The following is a 17,981-nucleotide window of genomic DNA, read 5'->3' as shown; positions in this document are numbered from 1 at the left end:
CTTTTTTTATTTTCAGCTACTTTTCTTATTTACTTTATTTCAAAAAAGAATTACGTTTTTCATATCTCAAAAGCGCGACTTAGGATATATATTAGATTTATATATAGCATTATTCTAACATAGGCATTCTGACAAAAATTCGGACTTTTTCAGAAAGAAACACATCATTTTTTTTTTTTTTTTTCCATTTCGATTCTACGAAACAAATTATGCTTAGATATTAAATTTTCTAATTTTTGGTAAGAAATTGAAAAATTTATCTTGGCGCATTTCTTTTCAGTTTGGACAAGAATAATTCACTTGGCGGAATTCTTAATTTATATTAACCTACTTACTTTCCTTATTTTTCATTGATGCACGAGAGGAAAAAGGTCCATCGTTCATTCTTTCAAATAATTGTAACAAAGTGCGTGAACCACATTTTCGTTATTATCGCTTATATAAAATACGCCAAATTTCAAAACGCACCAAAATGTAAATTCACGTATATCTTAGGAAATATTGAATAAAAAATTCTGAGTTTTTGCTGCTATGCTTAGAAATACATCTACTTTAAGATGATGTTAAAATTTTTATGGGTTATAATACAAACTTTTTTCGAAAAATTTATAAAATGTATTTAAAAATACAAATTTTTAAAAGAAATAATAAAAATGTACGAATTATATTTGGATTAAGCCTAAATTCGAATTCTGGAAGAAGGAACCAAGTTAGTTTAATAAAAAAAGAGATATTAATAAATATGTATCAAGTTCAATTAAACATTGAGGAGCTAAAATTTCTAGAACTAATTTTTATAAAAGTACTCCTGAGATTTTTACAAAACTTGGCAGTTTCGCATAATTTGAGTCGCAGAATCGAAATACGAAAAAAAAATTGGCAGCCAGAAAAAGTCCTATTTTGTGTCAAAATACCTATATTAAAACCAATGCTATATATCAGGGGTCGCCAAACTTCATAACGACAGGGGCCGCATAGTAGATTTCATGAATGTTCGAGAACCGCAAATACATATTTATACCGTTTCAAAAATAATAAGACATGTATTCAATGGAAAGAAACTTTTGAAGTAAATTAATGAGAATTTCGCATTTTATATGTAATTAAACATGGTTACATATAAATGCAAATACATTTTTTTTTTTTTCCCCTGCTAGCCTGTATTCAGTAAAGTAAGTCACAATAAAATATAAATTTGAAATTACTGTATTATGCAGTACTGTTCAGACAGAAAAAGGTAAACATTTTCTTTTTGTTTCCTTTATCCTCCTCCTTTTATAATTGCCGTTTGATTTTAGTAATTATATAAGCAAGCTAAAATCCGAAAAATATGAATTGGTCTTTAAGAATACAGTTATGTCAAACATTTTTCATTTGAGTGAATTATAAATAATTAATTAAAAAAGGGGTTTTTTTAAAAGTGATTAATCAAGAAACGTGATCATGCCTGCTATATATAAATCTAATAAATACCCTAAGTCGCCCTTTCGAGACACGAAAAACGCAAGTTGAAATTTCGTCAAGCGGGAGATATAGAAATGTCCCATTTTTTTCAGGGGGGGGGGCTAGTGTACATGCATACATACATACAATTCTAAATCCAGTCCACCGGTATTTCTAAATTCATATATTACGTTCCTCAGAATAAATTGATTCCTAAAATAAATAAGTGAAATTTTGAAGCAATCCTGTGCAATTACCTTTTTGAAATCTTAACTTTTTGATCACCATTGTATTTAGGTATAACATGGAAGTACGTTATGGGAAATTTTTAAAGAATTTTAATATTATAACGGATTTTGTATTTAGTTAGCTATTTTTAGTAGAACTGTAATTAAAATTGTTTTATATCCCCTCACAGTGCAGCACGAGACTTTTAAGTGAAAGCTACCTTGGAAAAGTAAAAATACAGAAGCACGCGCATTTAACATTGAATAGTTAGATATCTCGTAATTCTATTCTTTTGCTTTCCAGAAATCTCGAGAAAACGGACATTACCAGAAGCTTCTAGTGACTGATTAAAAGGCTTTAAAAAGCTGGAGAGAAACATCTCAGTTCAGTTGTTTACTGAGTGTTGTTATTGATTGTAGCGAATTCGCGGTGAGATCGGATTAGCTTTCCTTGCGCTTTGGATTGCGTCCTATTTAACGTTTTATTAGTTTAAAATATAACTACTGTGTGATATTGCACGAATATCTTTGAGGGAAAAAATCTAGCGTTTTATTACAATACTTGTGATAAGAATAAATTTTATTAACCTTTTATCAGACTTGTGCATTCAATCTATTACGAACCCGTGTGCACGCAACAATATTTTTATATACAGTTCATTGTGAAACTCTTATCATATGTTATATGGTTACTGTACACTGTGGGTATAAATACCTCCACATGTAACATTAAAAATATATTGATATTTTATTCTTAACAATTTTATTACATTTAAATTCCTCTTAATAGATACGAGATGGAGAAGGATCAACTGGTTGAGGAGGCTTTTCGTTTGGAGAAAATGAAATCTCTTGTGCAGAGATTTAATGCTACTGTGAGTATTATTCTTTAATGTCTGTTAGGCTTAGTGATATTTATTAATGATCTGTCGTAAGGAAGGAACTAAACTGAAATTACAATAATAATAACAACAAAATACATCTGTGAGAAGTTTTTGACCTTACGGCCTTGGCTCTAGTGTAGAATTGGGTGCCCCTTCGATTAGCGACAATTTTTGTAAAATTTTGGCGATGAAATCTTATTTCTGGTTACCATGATAGTGTAACTTTGCCTCCTGATTTTTTTAAAATAAGAATAGATTGATGTGTACATGGACAAATTTAAACAGTGCGCAATGCCTAGTTTGTGCAATTCTGAGATTTTTTTTTCTAAGTGAAAATAGATCGATGTGTACATGGACACAGAGTTTATGCAATTCTTTGACTTTTTATTTTGGTTCTGTGTAGCGGCCATCTTAAAATTGTGTCTTCCTGGCGCCGATCTTGGCGTCAAAAAAGAATCGCCAAAAAACAAGGGGCACCCAATTGTAAACTTTTACCACGGCCTTTACTTCCATAAATCTCCTATTCCCTAGGGTCACCTATTAGTTCGTACAATACTCCGGAAGTTAAATTTTCCGAAAAAACTACAATGAAGATATACGTGGGATAAGTAATTTATTGGACGGAAAAGCAGTTTTCTTACGTTTTAGCAGTAGTTAGATGAGGCATAATGCTTATATGGCATAAATGTACTTCAGAGTAAGACCTAGGAAGTAGCACGTGATCGCTATACACTAATCAAAGTACAAAATCACGATAAAATAGAGATGCAAATAAATGTAGTAAAAATGCAGAAATCATCGTAAAAATAAAATAATGCTTTAAAATGTTTGGGTAACTAGTAAAGATGAAACTGAAATTATATATCTATGTCGTAACACAATTAAGAGGCAATCGGCCTAGTGCAGCCTTTACCAATATATTATAAGTAGGGTGTCTTTAATGATTTATTAAAATCATGACACCATTAATATCTGACATCGTATTTTACCTATATTCCATTTTAGTTGATTAAAAGGTGGCACAGGACCTTTAAATCTTCAAAAAATCGATTTTCAGATTTTTACATTTTATGAATATATGACCATTTCTGAACAAAATGCAAAAAACCGCGTTCTAAAATTCGCATTATTTCTTGAGTCATGAAAGTTTATATCGGATAGTAAACCAGCGACGCTCGTTTAAAGGGACAACTATGGAGGTTATTTACATTTTGGTTACGCTGTATACGAGCTCATATTTTTATCATTATGCACAGAAATATTTAATACTGTTTTTTTTTTTTTTTTTTAATTTCCTTTTGGTGTAGGGGAAGAAGGATGGCAACTACTCAACTTCATTGCTGGTAGTACGCTGAATGTAACGTCGTTTTGAGTGTTTCTATTTCGGTCTTTCGTATCAAATGATTTTTTGCTGGGTAAACGTTTATGTAAAGATATTTGTTTTGAAATTTAAAAATGAATTATAATATGAAAAGAGCTTCAGGTCAAAGACCGAAGAAAAGGAATAATTTTTTTGGAAATCAGTGCACAAGAAGTAATGATAAAGATGCAAATGTCTCTGCATCAGCAAAAAAAAAAAAAAAAAAAAACTTCTAGATCATTTAGTAGTCTCTGGTGACAGTGAATTTGGTAAAGCGTATGCAATTATTAAAAGTTTATTATTTTCTGTATTAGAAGAATACTTATGCTGTCATATTTGCCATGATAAAATTAGTATTATATCTGAAGTAGTATATGGTTTAACCATAAAAATAAATATTTCATGCTTCTCTTGTGGAGTACTAACATCTATAAAAAATTGCAAACTTGCAGTGAAAAATAAACTTCTTCTGATTTAAACAGAACATTTACTTTAGCAATGAGGTGTATTGGAAAACTGACAGAATCCAGAACATTTTGTGGAATTAGGGATCTACCACCAGATATAACACAGAAGTCATACGATAAAATTGTAAGTCATATGCATCCTGCTACACGTAATATTGTGGAAAATAGTATGAAGATAGCAGCTGACGAAGAAACAAAAATGACTGGTTCTTCAGATTTGACCGTTAGCGGAAATGGCACATGAAAAACCAGAAGACATTCTTCATATTTCGGTTAACTTCCGTTATTGGTGGTGAAACGGGTAAAGTTATTCATCGTTATGTTTCAAGTTCCTACTGCAAAGGTTGTGAGACTGGAAATAATATATCCTCAAAAGAAAGCTATTTGAAATGGAAAATAGAACATGACAAAGTATGCAATAAGAATCATTCAGGCTCATCTGCACAATTGGAAGCGAATGGTATGTTGAGTATGTTTTCGCGATTCGAAGAAAAGTGCACAATTGGAAGCAAATGGTATGTTGAGTATGTTTTCGCGATTCGAAGAAAAGTATGGTCTTCGTTACGTTAATTATATTGGTGATGAAGATTGTAAACCTTTCTTAGCCCTTACAAAGGATAACCCGCATAATGTTCCAATTTCGAAGATAGGATGTGTGAGCCACATTCAAAAACGAATAGGTGCCCGTTTGGAGAAACTAAAACAGAAATTCCGTGCCAAAAAACTGTATGACAATTAGCCTCTTAGCAGTAAAGATCGACTTACAGATGTGTTGATAGGTCAACTTACAACATATTATGGTAATACCATTAGGAAGCATTTTCACAACTACCACGTTATGCAAAAAGCTATATGGGCTAGTACCATAAACGTTCAAATGATAATGAAGTAACTCATGACTTCTGCCCCGATGGTATTGATTCTTGGTGCGCGCATACAAAAGAGCAGTTATAAGTGGTACAAATAAAAACTTTAAACATACATATTCAGTTCCTGTAGCAATTATGGATGCTATAAAATCTGTATTTAAAGATTTGTCCCACCCAGTCTTGCTAAAGAGATGCACTGGTGGTCGAACACAAAATGTGAACGAGTCGCTAAATTCGTTGATCTGGACATTTTGTACGAAAAAGACAAACAATAGTAGAAAAATTGTAGAAATTTCTGCAAATTAAGCAGTAGCCAACTTAATGATGGAAAACAGGCAGCACTGTTCATCATGAAGGAATTAGAATGTATACTTGGAACTAACTGTGTAACATTTGCGGAAGAAGCAAATAGAATTCATATTAAATTCGCACAGAAACGAGCCCAGTACAATACTTTAGAGGTTTGAATTACTAAACGTAGGGAAATAGGAAGCTGATGAGCTTCATAATTGTTTATGAAGAAGTAGTTTAAGCTTCTGGTGCATTTTAAGTTTGTTTTGAGAAATATAAATTAGAGAAAAGTGCTATTGTATCTTTAAATTGGTATTTACCTTGAAAAAATGATAAAAAAATTACATATTTTTAGATTTAAAACATTTTTTCTTAATTTTTCAAATTTAAGATTCATTTTATAATATATTTTGGTTTTGCATTAGAGGTGAATGTATTTCGAATACATTTTTACCAAAAATTGTCTTCTATATGCAATATTTTCAAATTTATGATGTGCGCAACATTTGATAATTTTTATTTACATGTCTCTTATCTACATTTTAAAAATTTTAATTTACAAATTATTTACAATTTTCATTTCATATACAGTCTAATAAGACATCTATTTAAGGTATAAAGTAAAAAAAAGTGTAACCTTTTAATTATATAATATGAGTTTTTATGTTTCGAGTTTAAGGATTTTTATGATCGTTTCGACGAGCCCAAAGGTACTGTGCCCCCTTAAATGTGGCAAAACATTTATCGTAATTGATAAGTAATAAAACAATTCGACAAAGTAACTGATGATCTGTGGTCATGTTTAATCAATCATAATCAAAATTAGTTGAAACAGTGGATACAAATTCAGCTTTGCATATTGTTTCAAAGCAAATTAGAAATCGATGAAAATCTGTGGTTTTATTTTTATTTCCTCCATAACTTTTGATATTAGAATCTTGAGTTGTTCGTTTCAGATTGAGCTCACATTCCTTCAAAATTTTCCTGCTATTATACTGTTCTTTTCTTTTGTATTTGCGCATGCGTGTATATTAGATTGATAGTGACAAGTAAAAATTTCACAAATCAAAATCAAAGAAACAGGAGATTATATTTAATTATTAGATTATTATAGATTATATTATTAGAATTATTATAGATTATTATTAAAAAATGTTGAATATTGGCAAAAGTGCAGTTTGAAGAAGCATTTATTCACTCAGGTAGAGAAAATATAGATAAAATATGTGAATGCTAGTGCATGTGAACTCAGATGGTCTTCTTCGCCGACTTTGCTATCAATTAATTGAGTATTTTTGCTACCGATTAATTTGGTCAGTTCCATAGACTGCCCATAGCAAACGATTGAACTTTTTTGGGAAAAAAGTGGACGTCGACCTTTCCCAACACCCAGAAAAGAATTATAGAAAGTTTGGTGACGATAGCTATAGTGACTGAGTGTATCATGAACAAACAGACATTCTTCTTTATATATAGAGAGAGAAATGTATGAAATGATATTGCCAATCTTTCAGTAGAGCCTTAAATACTCCAATATAGCCTTGAAATTAGCTTGCTTATAGTTTCTCAAGGCTATTAGAGTTAAATCTCTTGCTCTACCAGTTATAAATTTTGATCACGTGACTAACAAAATACGTAGTATTTTATGTTAATAACAATTGCCAGGAGTTGTATCAAGATTTGTCACATTGAAATTGTTAATGAACGCAGTTTTTTAAACTTTGGAGCAAATCTTATTTCAGACTTTTCTTGTACAGACTGTGCAATTATGTGAGTTTAGGAGTGGTAATTTTTTTCAATCTATATTACAGACTGATGCCATGAATATGACACTAAAAGAACTGAAAAGACTGTCCAGAAAAGTAAAGACTAATACTGTAACAAAAGTAAAGATTGATGCTGAGGTAAGAAATTTATATTGTGTTATTCCGTAACATGAACAAAAAAATATGATATGACCAGCAAATGACCAATTCCATGTTAAGACGTAGAATTGGTGGAATAGCAACGAGCTTTAAGTAAACTATCAACTTCTGGTTGATGGTTTTGAAGTAAAATCTAATTGGTTTATAAAACCTATGGTTCAATGTTAATTATAAACATCACTCATTTTTTAGTATTTCATTCTCTCATACGATGGATATTTGTAACTGTACGGGCTCATGTACACATCAGTTGACACACTTAAAAATATCCCGTCGATCGTAGTATATCCTCTGGTCATCGCATTCACGAATCAATCACCTAACAAACACAAAATTTTTAAACGCAGCATATCTATAGAATTATCTATATTATTATTCGGCTAATAGCTCTAGTAAACCTCATAACTATTTAGTAGTAAGTTCGAATGAATAAGTAGAAATTTGAAAACAATTATTTGAAGACAATTATTATTTGAAAACAATTATTATTTATATTATTCAACCACGCAACTCCAATAATTAATATAAAATTCTAATAAAAATATCTAAAAGTGAAAATTTTTGTATGATTTTTAAGTAAAAAGTAAAGTTTTATTTATGTGATAAAGTAAAAATATCTCCAAGAAAGAAAAAACTGTATGCTGGGAAAATGAAAAGGTTAACATAAAATGAAAGGTTATGTCGGCAAGTGAAAAACTCTTAGGAGAAAGTAAAATATCTGATGTGGGTACCCCATGACTTCATTGAAAGATCTAGGAAAGTACACACATATATATACATATATATATATATATATATTTTTTTTTTCTGCACTTCATTTAAACTTATTTTCTGGAATTCCATTAGAGATTCATTTCTCATTCAATCGATTCATGTCTACGCAAAAAATAAATAATAACTCAAAACATCTTCATTAAAACTTGTAAAATACAAAAAAAAAAAAAAAAAAAAAAATTAAGTACCAAATACAGTTAAAAACAGCTAAAAAAATAGTTTTTGCAAAATAACGTATGTTAAAACAATATATGTAAATCTAAAATATACTATAAGTCGTGCGTTCAAGACACAGTGTCTCACAAAAGTGATGGGACACTTGTGCTTTACAAAAGGAAACTGTGGTAAAATAAATTAAAAAAACATGTAAAAATTTTTTGTGGGTGTGTTTCATACTTAAATTTAGTAACAATTATTACATAACATACATTTTCTCAAAATATTAAAATATTCATTTAATAAAAATACAATTGTTTAGAACGGAGCAAAAAATGGCTCACATAAGTGATGGGACACTTACTTTTCCATCAAATATATATCCAAAAATTTTACTTTTTAAAAGGTTTTAATATTTTGTTTTATTTCCTTTTACTTTTAAAACATGATTTAATCTTCTTGGTATGGACTAATTTTTTTGTGATTTCTGGGGTGATCTTACCCCATTCTTCTTGAAGCACCGATTTTAATTGTTGTTTTGAAGAAATGGTGTGTTTGCGAATTCTTGATTCCAATTCTTGCCAAATATTCTCTATGGGATTTAAGTCTGGAGATTGTGATGGGGTTTTTATTATTTCAGGACAGTTATACAGCAGTCTGTGTCTGACGCTCAAAGCAGTGTGCTTTTTTTATATCATTGTCCTGGGAGAATTTAAAATCGTTATGAAGGTTCAATTTTCGTGCTGAAGATTTCAAATTTTGATTTAAAATATCAATATACTTGTACTGATCCATTATACTGTCAAGAAAAACAAGATTACCAACTCCAGCAGACGACATACACCCCCATACCATAACTCCTCCTCCACCATGTTTTACTGTTGGCACCAAATTCTGTTTGCGAAATTCTTTCCTGGGTTTTCTCCACACCAAGATTCTACCGTCAGAACCAAATATATTAAATTTACTCTCATCAGCAAATATAACTTCATTCCAGTAATCAGAATTCTTATTTATGTTGGATTTTGCGAAAGCCAGTCCGAGTTTTTTATTCTTTTAACTTACGAAGAATTTTTTCCTGGCTGCTCTACCGTGATATCCAGTAGATCGAATTACTCTTATTAGCAATTAGTATTAGTGTCAGTATTAGCAATTACTCTATATAACGCTTGTAAATCAGCAGCAAATTTAGGAGCACTTATTCTTGGATTTTTTTAAATATTTCGAACGATAATTCGCTTTATTCCATCGGATAGTTTTGATAGTCGGCCAGGTCTTCTTTTATCCTGAATCATATGATTCTTTTTATATCGTTTAATGACATTGAAAACTGTTGAATGATTCAAGTTAACTGTTTCAGCAGTTTCTCTAATAGATTTTCCACGTTCAATATCCAAATTAATAACTAATTTTCGAATTTCAGGAAAAGTTTCTTTTTGTTTAGCATTAATGGCTGTACAGAGCTAAAAAACACAAAAATTCTGAAACAAACTGGAGAGAAATACTGCAGATGATTTTATAAATTATTGCCAATTGCTTTTGAGTAAAAATATAAACCCCAAAAAATATTTTTATTGTATTATGTTAGTAGTATCTAATGGTGTCCCATCACTTATGTGAGCCATTTTTTGCTCCGTTCTAAACAATTGTATTTTTATTAAATTAATATTTTAATACTTTGAGAAAATGTATGTTATGTAATAATTGTTACTAAATTTAAGTATGAAACACACCCACAAAAATGTTTACATCTTTTTTTAATTTATTTTATTACAGTTTCCTTTTGTAAAACACAAGTGTCCCATCACTTTTGTGAGACACTGTAGTTCAGTTTCGTCATTCGACCGAGTAGAACGAGAGATATAGACCTCGCCCCCCTTCTGATTTGGTGTACTTATCCTAGCAAGTTTTGTTTTCTGTTCTGTGTCTTCTCAAAATTATCCCGTTCAGTGCAAAAAATGTCTTATTGTAATAAATATGTTATGTAATATGTCTTAAAATGTATTAGAAAAAAATATTTTGGTTTACCTAGTTACAGCAGAGAAAGCAGTCTATGTATGTTATGGGAAAAACAGAAACAAATGTTCAAGTAAATTTAACCCATGAGAATTCTAAAGTAAAGCCCGCTTAAACTCTCAAATGTAAACTGTCTTTCACTATCGATAATAGGGAGAAAGCCAACAATAGCTGCCAAAAGTTTTCCCTTGAACTCAAAAAATCTAGTTGTACTTAAATGTATTAATAAATTTCCATTTTAGTAGAAATCACAGTAAATACAGAATAATAGGATAATTGTTTAGCAAAAATAAAACACTACAATCGCTATCATACAACTTAAATAATTCGAAAATGAAGTTCTTAAGTACTTAAGTACAGAATTTTTATAACTATAAAATTCAGATTGAGCCAAAAGTTTTACAAAGCTTTTACATCTATGATTAAAAAAAAGAAGAAATTTTACATCATAATGTTTAGGAATCAACTTAGGTGAAAGTTTTGTCTCTCGAGACTGCCTTCCAGCTTTCCTGCAAAAAATTTTCTGTAATAGAGTAAATAAAGACTTTCTCGCAAATAGATACTAGGCATAATGTCCAAAATAGTAGATTGTTTGTTTTCCGATCTAGATATCAAGTATAAACAAGATAAAAATCTTACCTAGTCAGAAGATTGTCTTTCTTTAATCCAAGCAATCACGGGATATTTTTTATTTACTGAAGAAAATCTACTCAGAAGCAGACAAAAGCCCTCATTATAAAATAAAAAATTATATTTTAATTTCACATTGCACATTACTACCTACAGTGGATCTCAAAAGTGTTCTACACTTTAAGAATTTGCAGAAAAAGTACTGTAGCCCGGAACTGAATTCGAATACAGAGCTCAAATAATTTTTCGTACCATCTTCATGCCGATTTTGAATAAAACCACATTTTTTGGTTTTAAATATTGGCAAATTTTCTTTTTCTAAAATTGAAAATATAAGGAGGCATAAATAAACACAGCAGAAAAGTTATCGTACACCGAAACATTTTCGTAAAATTCCATAAATAAAATTATTGTCTGCCATTTAAAAAAATTTTTGCATTTTGGAGACGTTCAAAAAGGCGTTTCGCTTTATTCTTTGCTTGATTACGCTGTTATATTTCATTTAATATTTTAAAATGGGTCGTAGTCATAAGGAAACAACTAGTAGCATTCAAAAATTGATTATTTTTCATCATAAGAGTGGAAAATCTATCCGGGATATCGCTAAATTAATAAATTTATCCCATTCTAAGGCGTAATATGTGATAAAATGCTTTAAAGAAGAAAATTGGATCGAAAATAAAATAAGAAGAGGTCATCTGGGAAAGTCTGATCAGAGATTTATAGTTATAAAATTAGTGAAAACTCTATCTTTGAATGTTGTAAAGATTTCGACAGAATTTACTGAAAAGTTTTCTACTTCAGTTTCATCTGAAACTGTTCGACGAGTACTCAGATCAGCTAGATTATTTAGATCAGCTGATCGAGGAAAATATAGTAAACCCAGGCTTTCCATCGCAATAATTATTAATGGTAAATAAACCCGAAGCGTCTTATTTGCAGACGAAAGCAAATTTAACATTTTGGGTTCCGGTGGGCGTATAATTGTATGGAGACGAGAAAATGAGGAACCGAATCTCGAGACCTTCGTTGGAACCATGGAGGTAGGAAGTAAGTCCTTTCTTACCTCCATGGTTGGAACAGTAAAGCATGGGGGCGGAGGTGTCCTTGTGTGTGGGGGGGTCATGTCAACACATCAGGATTAGGTAATTTAGTGTTTATTGGTGGCATAATGAACCATGCTCTTTATTTAAATCTTTTACAAGATAATTTAAAATTACTCGCCCAAAACTGGGGTACTGGTAAACTCGACATAGTAAATGACTTCGCTATACGACTTCCTTCCATATAGAAACTTAACGCTTTCAGTAATATAATCGATATTAATTCTTCCCCTACCACCTGATACTTTTCGTTTAATTCTGATTCCAACCTGATGCCTTTAACTAGAGCGGCCTTCAGAACACGAAAGTAGTGTGTCTCACTGCAGTATTGAACTAAGACACTTTTACCAGTGCCTTTAAATCAACTCAGAGCCTTCCCTTTAAAAACGGAAGCTGATGTTGCTATCTTCTGCCTCCCCAACTAGATACGATAGAAAGTGACTTTTCTAGCCCTTTCACAAAATATATTGCAAAGCATCTACCATCAAAACTGAAGGCTGGATTCATCGAATTAGCCTTATCGTTTTATGGCATCTACAATGTACTCTATTCCTTCGCTTAGAATCCACCAGCTCGTCGAGCGGTACAATCGCTGAACACTGGCATTTCTCCCTGGGTTTTGATGTTAGGGCATTTTTATTGTTTTCACTATGCGTAACGTTAATACGAGCCAGTTTCCCTTAAAAAGGTCCTCCATGAAAGTATCCCTCTCCTTAGGCAGATAGTCCTCGTGTGTTTTGTATTAATGAAATAAACCTTCGGTTTATTTCATTTATTAATAAATTGAACCTTCGGTTGCATTTCCCAACATTCCTCCCATTTCCAATATGGCGGGGGCTAAACTAAAACTTTTGGAATCTTCAGGCATCCTTAACTATGCCCGTTTGGCATTAGTGTGCTGAACTCCATCTACTCTGAATGTTAATTCCTTCAACCACAAAAGACAATCAGACAACTTTTTCCGCCGTCTTAGCTTCGGAATTAAATTTTGTCATGCTTCCAACAAGGTCGTAACATTGTCAGCGCTTCATTAAAATTCTGAATACTTACGAAAATAGTCTGCTTTCATAGCTTGACCTTTTTTTATGCTATCAGAAATTTATGTTTCGTTCTACCATTTGTAAATTTTTTAATGCATGCATAATAAAACAGTTGTTTTAATACAGATGTAGCCAATTTTAACTGTAATTTTTAGCATCATTCTATAATTTAGATAAACAACAAATACTGGCCTTTGTAGTAATATTTATTATCATATTAAAATATTCAATGAATTGCAATGCTAGAACTTTAGGGCAAATTCTTGTTTCTCTTGTACAACTTGAAGCTTAGCACTGACAATATTGTTTCTATTTTTATTACAGATTGAGGCTATAAAAAGGAAAGTTAAGCAAATGAACAAAGAGTGTAGAAAAATAAATGCTGGTTTTGAGGAATTCGCATTGGTATTGAGAACTCCAAAGCGAAGAAAAGCATCATCTTCTGAAGAGAGTGAAGCATCATTCAAAGAAACAAAGCCAAAGGTTCATAAATGGGACAGCTCCGATTCTGAATCTGAAAAGAGCATGAGTTCCAGCGCAGAAAGTGAAAGCAGTCAAGAATCAGAAGATCAGTGGGAAGTCAATAAAAGCTGTGAAGGGAATCGAATAAAACTCAACATAAATAAGAAAGCCATTAGTAGTGAAGATGATGATGAATCCACTTCTCGAGAATCTACACCGAGCAACTGGGAGAGCGAAATCGACTCAGATGAGAGTGAAGAGGAGGAAAGTTCATCAGAAGATGACAAACAAGACTCTCGGCCATCGTATCAGCCTAACTATGCTCCACCTGAGCAAGTCCCTCCTTTTATTTCAAATCCATATGTAGCAACACCAGTGCCACAGCCTAATGGAGGATTTATGATCGATACTTTGTTACGAGCTAGGAATCCCGAAAACGAAGAAGATGAACTGACAGGTGTTACTGACATAGTTTCATACAACACACAAGAATAAATCTAAATCATGTAAATTACAATTCAGCATTTTAGAGGGCATTTATCAATAGATAACTTGTATGTATAAAATCATATTTGCAATATGTTTTATTTCTAGTTTTATATTTCATGCTAAAGGTTTACAAGCTGTTGTCTTTTTTTTATTGATATTCTGTACATTGATTTGACATTTTTTTATGGCTTTACAAAATTAAGCTGCCATTACATATGTACATTAAAAAATATTCTGCTTTGGATTTGTATCATGTATTCTGTTTTGCTATTTAGTACCATAGATTTCTGTACACGTGAATGTTCTGTATGTCTGTTATTTATATAAGTGTATTGTTATACTTTTCATAATTCATATCTATTCAGATGTAAGCTATTTTGTTTTTTAATAATAAACGAATGAAAATTCCTTTTTCTGGTGCATTTATGAATATCTATTCCTAGACTTTAGGTACCAAACGTAATCATTCCCATTTCATGAATTCTATGAACAGATTCTACTTAGTATACTGTCGCTTAAATGTGTAAAAACAATTAACACAGGACTGATTTAATATTTACTTTACTGTATGACAGATTGGTTTAAACTAAGAGCTGGTATATCAAATTAAAGAAACTAATGTAAAATAAAGTTGGGATAACTACAGTAGTATGAAAACTAAACATAAGATTTATTTTGATGGCTGTTTACTGGTGACCAAAAAAAAGTCCTAAAAATTCCTTAAAATATACAAGTCATTTATTTAAAAAAATGTAGACTGTGCATAAGTGATTTAATTTTTTATATTAGTTTATAGTTTTTGAATGAATTCTGTATTTATAAATATTTCTTAATGCATTCTTATTTTATATTTTAACTTCTAAAAAAATCTAGAAGGCTGAATTTATATAATTGACATGTATTAAGTTAAAATTACACCCCCTAGTATTGTTAAATGTGTTTATTAGACATCAGTTTATGATTCCTTAAAATATTTTCTATATCAGTTAAAATTTAAAGAAAATATATGAAAAATAGGTTATATGTAGAAATGAAAAATATAAAGCGAAATATAGAATTCTCAATAAAAATTATCTACCTACCGATAATGAAGTAAAATTTCAGAAAACATCATAGTTTTTGGAAGCTGATTCTTTTTTTGTTTGTTTTATATTCTTATATGTAGAATAGAAAGAAAATTTATCTGCAAAAAATTTAGTTTAAAACTATAATATATATTAAAATACTAAAATATGCACATCTTGGAGCAGTCAATTTAGTATATACAAAGTGTTCCAAAAATATGCTAGTTTAATTTTGACTTAATAATATCACATTTCTGCTTTTCACTTGTTTTAAGAAATATCCTTATTTTTTTTATAAAGTCTAGAAGTTAGTGAATGCTGCTGAGAAAGGAGACGAATTATGGATTAGAAACATTATACAAAATACAGGACTGCAATTATTCTTCTGGCTTAATTTCCCCCCCCCCTCCTGCTGAAATTGTATGCCAGAATGAAAAATGCCAAAACTTTTCCAAAAATCAAAACTGATCAAGAAGTACTAAAACTACAATCAAAATATCAAAAAATACATAAAAGAATTTAATATGTAATCAACTTATACATCTATAACTATAAAAAGAAAATTTTTTTAATTTATGACATGGCAGAAACTGATTTTTAACTTAAAAAAATTTCTCATATATCTTCAGGTTCTCCCAATTTTTTTTCCTTCTCCTTCCTGATAGCATAATATACTTTTTTTAAAATACATGATAGTTTTCAATTTCAAAATTAGTCTGATTAAACTATGGCCTTTTAAAATTCAAAATTGATACATTTTTAATTTGCTATGAAGTTTTATTAGCTTAAGCAATTGATAGTAATTTTTTTTAATGTGAAATGAATTCAAATGCTCACAGTTTTGTTTTAAAGTATTTTTAACCGTCTGACTGCTACGACGCAGCGCTTTTGTGCTGCAAGTTTCAGTGTGTCTTTCTTGCTCCGTGGGTGTGAATGTACAAAGGCTGACCTTACGTGTACTTTGTAATACGAGTGCATTCTAAATTAACTAACTGCGTTGCGGTTTTTGAGACAAATGAACGCAGCGCTTTTGCGCCGCGTAGCAGTCAAACGGTTAAACATGAGTAATAAAATTACTTTAATTTTCATCATATGCTGATCCAAATTATTAAATTTTTAGAAATGGACTGCTTCTAGTCTGCTAGTTTTTATTAAAATATCGTATTACAATGTGCAACTCTTAAAAATTTAATTTATAACTGAGGCAAACTAGCTGTCTCATTAAGTGATTAATTACAAATTAGCTAGGTGATGAGTTGATAGTATACTAAGAGCATTGATAGTATACCAACAGCTGAAAAACCCAGTTTTGTTCTTCTGACCCAATACATCGTGCCTGTCTCTCAAATAAAACTAAATAAAAACTTATATCACCTTCATTCAAATCATACTTATGCATTAATTTACTCATATCACAAATATTACTTCTACTAACATTAGAAGGAACAGAATCATTTACATTACTACTTCTGATTTCTGCTTCTATTTTCAATTTTTTAAGTTCAAACGTTCTTTGCTTATCTCTTTCTATAATTTCCATTTCAAATGCTCTTTGCTTATCTTTTTCTAAAATTTCTAACTTTTCCCTGTCTAAATGATCATTTATAATTCTATCTAGCATTTGTTTAGTAAAGTCTTCATTATAATTCTTACTATTCAAAATCATATCTCTGAAGCCTACAATTTTAATATCAGAAGGGACATCTACATCAAGTTCCAAAGCAAGTTCTTTTAAGTCACATTTCTTGCCTCTTGCCAAATAAGCCATCTTAGACTTCAATTTTTAAATAATAAAACAATAATTATACTTAAGTTCTTTCCGTTTAATACTTAGACATAACATAAACAGTTTATAAATTCACGTACCTTCCTACTTTCAGTTTTGGCGAGCTTTCGCATTCAGTTTAGGCTTAGCGTACGTTAAGGCAATACGTTGTTAAATCTAGATAATAATTCTAGTTTATCCCACTTCTGAAATGTTAGCAATTAATTAGTTCCTTTATTAAAAACACATTCCATCAAACATTAATTGTTAAATACTTGCTTTATTCAGAAGCATTACCGTCAACATTACTGCTCAAAAACATTACAGTTCCAATTATTATCGTTCTGAAAAAAACTGTTTTTGCCAATCGGGAAAGTACATTTTAAATAAAATTAATACGTTGCGTTTACATTAACCGAAGTCAAAAGGAAGAAGATGGAACCCTCTTCTGATTCTAAAGAGGAAGAATCTTCATCATCAGAAGATGATACCGAAGTCAAAAGGTAGAAGATGGAACCCTCTTCCGATTCTGAAGAGGAAGAATCTTCATCATCAGAAGATGATACCGAAGTCCATCAAACAAATAGTGTCAATTACATTACATTAGAATATGCCATCAATGAAAGAACTCATGCAGATGTTATTCGTTCTGATGACGTAGAAACTGCTGATGCCTCCGAGCACGAATTTGCAAATTCGTAGTATCTGGATTGTTAGTTTTATTTATTTCTGTTTTAGATTTATTGTAAAATATTCTTACTTGTCATCTAAAATGAGTAGTCATAAATAAATAATTGTTTTTAAATAATTGTTGAGCACAAAAAATTTATCATTACATACAGTTATATGCGTTATGGGCTCGTGGAAATCTACTCAGATAATTACTCCAGACACTTTATTGAAATAGCAAAAATAACAACTGCATATCACTCAAGCAGCCCAGAATTTGAGCAAATCGTCCCTAAAGCTGCATTCAGACGGTGACGTAAATGTCACATTGTCACAAGGAATAAAAT

The 17,981-nt window shown here is 30.8% G+C and overlaps 2 protein-coding genes across 11 annotated transcripts in view; one reads left to right on the top strand and one right to left on the bottom strand.

Moving 5' to 3' along the window:
• Window positions 1-17,981, bottom strand: part of LOC118189253 (calcium and integrin-binding protein 1-like) — a 147,553-nt gene that overhangs the window by 72,754 nt on the left and 56,818 nt on the right. The window lies entirely within an intron of this gene.
• On the top strand, window positions 3,893-14,544 carry LOC146999047 (uncharacterized). 6 transcript variants are annotated; one of them, XM_085812829.1, is made up of 3 exons: window positions 3,893-4,841; window positions 7,353-7,445; window positions 13,510-14,544. In XM_085812829.1, the coding sequence occupies exons 1-3, from the start codon at window positions 4,785-4,787 to the stop codon at window positions 14,140-14,142; spliced, it is 783 nt and encodes a 260-aa protein (XP_085668955.1). In that variant the 5' UTR covers window positions 3,893-4,784; the 3' UTR covers window positions 14,143-14,544. The 6 variants fall into 6 exon arrangements, with proteins under 6 accessions (XP_085668955.1, XP_085668951.1, XP_085668961.1 ...); XM_085812825.1 differs by having other exon boundaries at window positions 3,893-5,711; XM_085812835.1 differs by having other exon boundaries at window positions 3,894-5,181.

The sequence above is a fragment of the Stegodyphus dumicola genome, chromosome 1 (assembly GCF_044657685.1).
Source record: "Stegodyphus dumicola isolate Sdum_Otavi_A_Nest chromosome 1, ASM4465768v1".
NCBI lineage: Eukaryota > Metazoa > Arthropoda > Arachnida > Araneae > Eresidae > Stegodyphus > Stegodyphus dumicola.
This window is presented reverse-complemented; position numbering and strand designations above follow the sequence as displayed.